The sequence below is a fragment of the Boleophthalmus pectinirostris genome, unplaced genomic scaffold (genome assembly GCF_026225935.1).
Source record: "Boleophthalmus pectinirostris isolate CB_2022bp ecotype Guang Dong unplaced genomic scaffold, ASM2622593v1 HiC_scaffold_22, whole genome shotgun sequence".
Lineage (NCBI taxonomy): Eukaryota > Metazoa > Chordata > Actinopteri > Gobiiformes > Gobiidae > Boleophthalmus > Boleophthalmus pectinirostris.
The window spans coordinates 34,084,143-34,093,868 of record NW_026571190.1 but is presented as its reverse complement, the minus strand read 5'-3'; the positions used below and the strand labels follow the sequence as shown (position 1 = coordinate 34,093,868).

Here is a 9,726-nt window from a genome sequence, read left to right as displayed (position 1 = left end):
CAACAAAACTGTAGCTCTGTAACAAAATCATTTAACAAAATATGCCAAAAACTACTCTTGGCGATATATCGATACAGCAGCCCCGATATCGATATACTGTATCATCACGTTAAACAATACAATATATCGACTTTCTTTGCACCCCTAGTAAACACAACGTTTTATATAATAACAACAATTATTTAAAAAAACAACATAAAAAGTGCATTTATTAAGAAAATTGCTAAGAAAAGAAAAAGTTAATAGCGAAGGGAGTAGAGTTCATTAAAGTCCAAGGGAATTTCACGTATGTAGGAATACACTTTTTGAGCTTTAGGTCCATTTATATATTTCAGAGATTTTATATATAATTTGAGTTCATTTTTAAAACAAGTAAAGTAAGGGGGGCACTTCTAAATTTTACATTTTGTGGATGTAAAAGCGTACACGGTCTAACTCTATATTAACCGAACTCACGTGTATAGCTCCACTGAATTAATAAAATTATTATGGATTAATGATTGGTCCCCGTAGCTGTCAGTCATCTCCCGTGGACCAATCATAGGCTTTATCGCTGGTGGGCGTCAGGAGGGCGTCGCCGCTAGAGCCGCTCTGATTGGTCCGCGGTCACATCACAGGCCGTGTTTGATAACAGACCGTTCGCTGCTGGGGCGAGGGCGGATGTTCGCTGTTCTCCTCTCATCGGGTACGCCTCTCTCTCTTACAGACAAGGGATTCTGCTGGATACTTGAAGGGTAAAGTATGTTTTTGTTACTCCAAATTAGAGAGAGGAGTCATTTTTTGAAGGTTGGTGGATGAAACACAGCGAAATCCGTTCAGGCTAACAATAACAACGCTAGCTAGGCTGTTTGCTAACGGGACACAGCGAGCTAATAATAATAATAACGTTTAATCCTCCAAATGATCTTCTATTGATGTGTTTTAAATGTTGTTCTTGCACACAGTCCCTGATCTGTACACGTATTGGACACCTAAATGTCACGTTTTTTGTGAACCGTATGTCGTATGCATGTCCCGCCTTATTGTGTTGTATTGCATCAGACACTGAGGTTAGCTACGTTCAGTGTCTTATTTGTCTTAATTTGTTTATTTTATTTGTCTTTAGCCTTTAGTGAGCAATACGTTGTGATCGCAATTCAGTGCACTTTTGTGGTACGCTATGGATGAGCAATCTGTGTTTACGTAATAGACTATGATAAAGACCAACACGCATGGTAGCTGTTGGTTTAGCTTGTGTGAATAATTGTACAATGAACCACTGTTTTATATTTTCAGTCCTCAGTTATTAATTCGATGTATTTTTATTATATTTTTGAAGTATGAATCCTTATCTGCATAACTAGTTCAGTGCACTTCATGAATATTTAACAAAAATGTGGTAACGGGGAATTTATAAACTAATGAAGGGCATGCGTCTGTCTGTTTCAACAGAAAACACTGCGTCTTCCTCTAGTTTCTCCTTTGTTTGCACCAACAAGGTGATGTCCAGAGTCTGTCTTGCCCGTCTGGCCAGGTGCACCAGGCCTCATGGCCGCAGCAGCCTTTTGCAAACGCCATCAGTCCAGCAGCTTCAGCAAGACAATCAGATCCAAAGGAGACACTTTCACAGCCCTTCAGAGAGGCGACCGAGCAACACACGCTTTGACCCGGACAGTAGCGGCAGGCCCACTACCTGGGACTCTTTTGGCATCTGGGACAATCGCATTGATGAACCGATCCTGCTGCCGCCGAGCATTCGCTATGGCAAACCCATTCCCAAAGTGAGTTTGTCCAAAGTAGGCTGTGCCTCACTTATTGGGCAACGCAAAGAAAATGAAGATCGCTTCCAAGTGTCTCAGATGACTGACAGCATCATGTACTTTGCGGTGTTTGATGGCCATGGAGGGCCTGAGGCAGCTGACTATTGTGAGAAACACATGGAGACCTTTATCAAGTAAGAAGTGCATTAATTTGTTCTAATTCACTTTAACTATACTCTGTTGGAGCATTTGTGTCTATTTAAGTCACAGTAACTCTAGTGTGAAAGTGCATGTTTTTGTGTGATCGTTTCAGGGACCTTGTTTCAGAGGAGGAGAATTTGGAAACGGTTTTAACTAAAGCTTTTCTTGATATCGATAAAGCTTTTGCCAAGCACCTTCACTTCTTTCCCAATTGTAAGTTCTGTCATTTCTACATATCATGTTTTATATATCCTACATGCCTTAAAGGTTGGATTACTGTCTATAAATAGGCCTAGGCCTCTAGGAGCGTGCAGTTGTGTTTTGCAGCTTTGCAGTGACATATACAACAAGAAGCAAGGGTGAACAAAGACATCTCTGCTGATTATCAAAACATTATGTTTTGTATCATCATGGTTTGGGAAATGCACCAAAAACATTCCTTATACATTCATAATACATTCTTAGGACACACTTAGTCTAAATCATCAACAATGTTGAAATGTATACTTTGTTTATAGCAAACATGTTTTCACTCAAAATGTCACCCACTTTTTCCTTGAAACTCAATAAACAAACAATACGTGAAATTGGCCCACAAGTCACCATGAGTCAGTGAGTTGATGATTAACGGTTCCACCACTGACACTGAAGACACTGAAGTGTCAAGTGTATTGGCACTACAGAGTAGCTGCCTGAGTCCATTTATGAAAATGAACTCTGTGCTCCTTGTTGTATTGCTGTTGAAGTCATACTGAATTGTTTTAAGATAACTGACTAAAATAACTTTGAGAACTTTTTGCTATCCTTTCTGTATTGACAGCTAGTGTACCTGTACGTGGCCCTTCATTGGCCACGTTATATGAATTGTCCCAATATGCCTGTGTGTGTGCATGTTATCTATGACAGTTGCTGCACCAGCTCAGAGCTGGAGGCCCTTGGCACCAATGTGGATGACGAGAGGCTAGTCCAGCGGGTCCTAAATCCTGGACTACTGGAAGGTTCCCTATCTTTCTCTCAGTTCTATCTATCCTCCCTTTTCTTTTCTTCTCTCGCCAAGAGTATGCAAGCATCTCCAGATCCAGTGCATCAGTTTGATTCTGTCATGTGTTAGTGTCAGAGCCAGTCCATGCCCTGTCTTGTGGAATATAGGTTTAATATTGTCTTTTACAGTGTCAGTTTATATTTATAACTGCAAAGATGCTCTTGTAATTTGATCGTCTTTTTAATTATGTACTATCATTCCTGCTTATCATTAAGAACAATGATAAACAATGAGCAATTAGCCCACACCAGTAGTTTTGGGCAATTGCCACTTCTTCATCTATTCTCATTTACTCCATAATTATTATTTTAGTGAATTCTTGAAAACGTCTACAGGATGTAAATAGTCTTTTAGTATTTCATATGTCACATCAATTTTCAGCTACACGTTGTGAAATAGTAGTTTAATTGTTTAAATGAAAGAGTGCATGTTAAACTGGCTGTTGGCTCTTGTGTCCCTCCTGCCCCTGTATTTGTGGATATGTGAGAGTGAGATTTATCATATGTTCCAAAACACTGAGCAGTAACTCTTTGTTTAAACAAACCCGGGTGCTTTTTTAACAGTTTTTCATTGTGTTTGAATGTTTCTGTAGCGCCTGCCACAAACGCAGGCACCACAGCGACTGTGGCTCTGCTCAGAGACGGCATAGAGCTGGTGGTGGGCAGCGTGGGGGACAGCCGTGCCATGCTGTGCCGCCGGGGGAAGGCCCTGAAGCTCACAGATGACCACACTCCAGACAGAAAGGACGAAAAGTCGAGGTCAGGCTGGGCTTATAAATTCAGGTCATGGCATCTATCATGATGTTAACTATTAACACGTCCTCTTCTCACATGTAAATAGAGTGAAGCAGAGTGGGGGGTTCATCACCTGGAACAGCCTGGGGCAGCCAAATGTCAATGGCAGGTTGGCCATGACCCGAAGTATTGGAGATTTTGACTTGAAGAACATGGGTGTGATTGCTGAACCTGAAACCAAAAAAGTTAATGTAAGTTTACCAATGTATTATTTTTAATTTAAATATTTCAGTAATGGTGCGTCCAATGCTTCATGCCGCATTTCAAGTGTTCACACTTTTAAGCCACAGGCCACAGGCATCAGACACCAGAATAGAAAAAATTTAACTTCCTGCAAAATTCACCACACATCAATGAGTTTCAGGTGTCGGCCCTCAAATAAAGAGGCATTCGACTAGAGGCATTTGGAGAGATGTTGTCTGTAGTAGTATGAAGCAGTATGAAGTCGAAAATACTTTACTCTAAAGTGTACAGCTTTAATTATCATGTCCAGTATGTATTGGCTTGGAATTGGCTTGTTGGCTTTAAGCCTGTAAAATACTAAGGATTTCAATTAATTTCTTCAGCTGCACCACGTTCATGACGCGTTCTTGGCACTGACAACAGATGGCATCAACTTCATAATGAACAGCCAAGAAATCTGCAATGTCATTAATCAATGCCACGACCCGAAGGAAGCTGCTCTGAGGATCTCAGAACAGGTCAGTCAAACTCAAATACAGTCCCTGACAAAAGTCTTGTCGCTTATCCATTTTGTAGAAACAAAAGCTTATAACCTGACTTTAAATTAATCGATTGGTTTTAGAAATGTCTCATATGAAAGCTAAAACCCTCCCAAATCATGTTCAGTATACTAAAATAAATTTGCTTCACTGAAGAAAGATTGATCATTTAATGAACACAGAAAGGTCAGATTTTGGCAAGACAAAAGTTTTGTCGCCTACAGAAAATTGAACAAATAATTTACTTCAAATACAAAAATATGTTGCATAACGTCAGTGAATTAAGTAGTGGTGCTGTGAGATCCATATTTAATATCTTGTATGACTTCCATGAGCTTGAAGGACGCATCCATGCGGTTCCACAATGATTCATACAATTTGTTGATGAAGTCATCAGGAATAGCAAAGAAAGCGTCTTACATGCCTCCCAAAATTTGACCCTTTTATGGTTGAGAATGTAAGAGGTAGCTAATACTTCTTGATATTTTAGGATATTGATATTGCCTTCCACCCTGCAAATGTCTCGCACACCCCCATACTGGATGGAACCCCAGACCATGATTTTTCCGCCACCAAACTTAACTGTTTTCTGGGTGAATCTTGGATCCATGCGGGCTCCAGTAGGTCTCCTGCAATATTTGCGGCGGCTGTGATGTAATTCAATCGAGGATTCATCTGAGAAATCCACCTTCTGCCACTTTTCCAGTGTCCATCCTTTTAGCAGGCTGTGGGCCTTGGCAAATGCCACACGTTTTTTTAATTGCCTTTTGTTTAGTGCTGGTTTCTGTGCACTGATTCGACCATGGAGGCCATTTCGAGACAGAATTCTACAAACTGTTCTGGTTGACACAGGGACTTGAGGTGACCAGGCCTGGTGGAGTCTGCTGCAGTGGAAAAGGGGCTGGCCTTGGATTTTCGAATCAACAAACGGTCCTCCCGAGCAGTTGTCTTGCGGGGTCTGCCGGACATGGGCTTGTCAAAAACATCTCCAGCCATTTCAGATCTTTTTCTTATTCTTTGTACTTGACGCTGAGACACATTGAAGGTGTCAGCCACCTCAGCAGTGGATCTGGTCTTCAGCCTCTTGATAATTAACGCTTTGGTCTCAGGGTGGATCTTAGGCATGTTGTCAGAGGTCAAGTTGCAGTTGATGTGAAGGTCTGGTGTGCTGGGGTTCTTTTTATACACACCCACTAACTGATTGATCAGTAACTGATCACAGATGAGGCTGTAATCTAGGATTGGGTGCATCATATGACAAGGCGACAAGACTTTTGTCTTGCCAAAATCTGACCTTTCTGTGTTCATTAAATGATCAATCTTTCTTCAGTGAAGCAAATTTATTTTAGTATATTGAACATGATTTGGGAGGGTTTTAGCTTTCATATGAGACATTTCTAAAACTAATCGATTAATTTAAAGTCAGGTTATAAGCTTTTGTTTGTACAAAATGGATAAGCGACAAGACTTTTGTCAGGGACTGTACAGCCTTTGTTAAAGGGTCAATGTTACATGACATTTACTCTTGTGAGCTTTAAGTCATGTTATGTTCTTACTTCCTCAAAAACATGCTGAGAGTTGTGTTTCACTTCATTCACACATGTTTGAATAAATCTTTCATTATTAGTCTGTCTACATGTCCAAAATTCAAAATGGTCTGTTTCACCTTGTGATGTCATGAAGTGGTAGTTTTCATGTTAACAGCTCCTTTTACACTTTGTTCAGTGTCAGTGTCAGTGTCAATCATCCAAATGATTATAGTGAGGCTGTATGAAGTTTAAAAACTCAGTGGAGCACTTCCTGTGTGAAGTATTTGCTGTTTGAGAGAAGAACTATATATGCAGGGTTTGTGTTTTCAATTTGTGTGAATGAAACAACACAGCTCCAGGTTCGTTTGTGATGAGGAAACATTATAACATAGATCATTAAATAGCCTAATATGGGCCTTTTAAGTGTGTATCTGAATGACCAGCAGGTGGCAGTGAAGTGTAGCACATGGAAACACAACTACAATGGACTTTTGTATGTTTCTCTTCCAGGCCCTTCAGTACGGCTCCGAGGACAACAGCACAATAATCGTGGTTCCTTTTGGCGCGTGGGGAAAACACAAGAGCTCTGACTCCAGCTTCTCCTTCAGTCGCAGTTTTGTATCGAGCGGTCGCTGGGCGTAGTCTTTCCAACACTGAAGAAACGAGGTCCGTGGACCCAACTATTTGTGCAATACAGTCCCTCAATGGTACTCTTTGTGTGCTTTTCTAAAAAAATGGTTAGCCCAAAACAATAATATCTAAGGCTTCCAGCATTTAGAGTAGCATCATATTTATTCGTCTGTGTGTTGTAAGACAGTGAATTCATGATGTGCACTAAACAGAGCATTTATACGAAGTTATATTTATGAGCCTTATCAATAGTTCCCAATAACAGTGATGGGTGATTTAAGTGTGAGCAGCATATTAACAGGGATGGGACAAGATCTCAAGCAACTCGGTCTGTCAAACTTTAAAGGTGCACTATGTAACTTTTTGGTAGGGGGGAGGCTGTCACCTGCTTGTTTCTATGGATATTGGGTGTTGTTTTTTTTTGTTTGTTTGTTTTGCGGTACTTTATTGTTCATGTAGGGAAATTGTCCGCTGCATTTGACCCGTCCTTCAGGAGCAGTGGACAGCACACGCGGAAACTCACTTAGACACGGGGAGAACATGAAAATGCCACACAGAAAGGCCCAGGCGATCCGGGATCTAACCTGGAACTTCTTGCTGTGGAATGTGAGTGCTAGTCACTCAGCCACTTTGTCGGCAATTGGATATGTCATTCCTTAGCCAGGAATGTTCCACAGTGTGACATTAAACAGCTCTACTTTACATTTATTCAATTATACAAGGCTTTATAGGTCAAAAATACCTAGAAAAACAGGCATTCTGACTGTGAGCGGGGCTTTCTCTCCACAGATCTGACCTGTAACTGGTTTGAAGATAGAAAATGCCATATTGTGACATTTTCCAGACAAAATAATAACATCTCCATGGAGAAAAGCATTTGAAGGAACTTCCATAAGAAAAGTTACACAATGCACCTTTCATGAAGATATATTGCTGAAGAAAATATAGACAATAAACAATAATATTGACACTAATTTATAGCACTTGCACAATAACTGTAAAAGAGAGATAGATACTTTATTAATCATGAGAGAAATTCAAGTTTTGCTGCAACAAACTGTTGCAGTTGCTGTTGCTGCAGCATTCCCACTGTGCATCTCAGTGGCGTTTGTGTCTCAGTCAAAGGTCATAGTGCAGTTTAACAGGGCGACTGGTCAGGGAGGGTCAGCAGATCTGTGTCAGGGCAGTTTGAGGAGAGGAAGAGCCAAAAGTGTCCCTCCTCTGTGTCCTGCAGCACCACAGCAGAGTCCAGGGGGCGCTCGGTGAACACAACAGGAAAGGCCTTGTTCTTACTCCGTTCTGGTGTTTTGTTTGATGACAAAACTGTCCATTCCCTGAAAGTATATATTCTGGAAGATCTTGTGCCACATTTGCTGGAACATACGGTGTAAAAAGCCTGTCGCATCTCAAATGTCCACAGATAGCCCCTTGGCCAGCCTTTGGCACGGTCTCCATGGGGATATGGGAAACAAACGGCTCATTTCACAATCCTGCACATGCTTTACTTCTTAAATAGTCAAAATCCCATGATATGATGTTAAAAACTGAGTACAAAAAACAAAGTTTCTAAAACTGCTCAGTGTGTGAGGCTCCATTGCCATGGGGAATCATCCCCTGAAACTTTTATAAATGTAACATATTGTATCTGTAATGAGTCATTGAAGTTATTTATTTAACAGCTCAAATCTTATTGTAAAACAAAAACATAATTAAAAGTCCCCACAATAAATATTGACCTAAAAATAACTTTTCACTTTTTTTTTTTTACTGATCAAGAAGTCAATATAGTAATTATTGTGACAAACTTACAAGATTTTGTGAGAGGAGAATTATCTTTTTAGATTTTTTTTATCCATTTGTCTTGAATAAAAAGAGGTTAACTTTAATGAGTAACTCTCCTTGAGAAGTTGTAATACTAAAAACACAGCTGCAACAAAACTCTAAAATTAAATAGAATGGCGCAATTTATTTATTTAAAATTATATCAAAATGTCATCTTGTCTCGATTTCATGGACCGAATCTCATGTCTCGTCTTGACTGGTTACTTAAATTAACCCTACAGTGTTTGTGTCACTGTTTTAAACAAGTATAAATGTAGTTATGTAGTAATTTATAAACCCTAACATGGAATTATTGTATTTTTATAGTCGCATTTTGAACCCTCTGTAGTTGTCATTTGACTACGAGATTAAATGGCCGAACAAAATGGAGCAGAAATCTTTGGGGGAGCTGTGGAGGTGCATTGGCCCTTTTCAGCCCCCCCTTTGGACCACCCCTGCATCTTGTTGAAATCTGATCTCGTCCCATCCCTATTATTCACTAATTACTGCTCACCAAGTGTTTTATTTGTTATTACAGTTACACTTCTAAAAAGTCACATTGTCTAAAAAAAATTAGCTAATAAAATAAATTGTAATAAGGCAAGATGTGTTTTAAGTATTCGGCAATACTTACAAAAAGAACAGATTTTTGGAAAGAGTGGAAACAACAGGTATGGAGACAGTGGAGTTTATTGGAGTCTTTTCAGTATTTTAAGGTAAATTATTTGAAATATCCAAGCTTCTTTTTCTCGAGTATCTTCCATTGGCAGTTGCAGCAGGCATCAAAGTTTTCCAAGTGTTATTTTCTAATCTTCTTTTTAATGCGCCTGCTGCTTTTCTTCTAATTTACTTGACCCTTCTCAGAAATATTAATGAATTGCACAAGTTTGAAGGCCTCGGAAATATTAGCAAGCCTGAATGTTTTGTATTTTTGAAAAACGGAAGCTTTTGTGAATAGTTGAACAAATCTGTATTTTATCCATGTTATGACTCATGCAATTAAGGCTGCAACTATGTGTTTTTCAGAGGTTATATTTAATAACTTTGCAAAAAAATAAAAGTACTTTGCACTGACATTATGCCGGGGGTGTTCTACGTGCAGCTCTATGGTGGAATGTTTAGGGGTTGCGGTGGTGACACAATGTAAACGTTAGTAAACACTGTCAAAAAAAAAAAGTTAAGATTGTCTGAAAACTCAAGACAAAAATACAAAATGGGTTTAAACAGCACATTTTCAGGAGCCTGTGA

At 39.6% G+C, this 9,726-nt stretch overlaps 1 protein-coding gene across 1 annotated transcript; it reads left to right on the top strand.

The window, feature by feature from the left end:
- The first annotated feature begins 622 nt into the window (after positions 1-622).
- On the top strand, positions 623-9,521 carry ppm1kb (protein phosphatase, Mg2+/Mn2+ dependent 1Kb). Its single transcript, XM_020917764.2, has 7 exons — positions 623-734; positions 1,432-1,933; positions 2,053-2,153; positions 3,575-3,740; positions 3,823-3,967; positions 4,343-4,477; positions 6,538-9,521. The coding sequence occupies exons 2-7, from the start codon at positions 1,482-1,484 to the stop codon at positions 6,667-6,669; spliced, it is 1,131 nt and encodes a 376-aa protein (XP_020773423.1). The 5' UTR covers positions 623-734; positions 1,432-1,481; the 3' UTR covers positions 6,670-9,521.
- The last annotated feature ends 205 nt before the right edge of the window (positions 9,522-9,726 follow it).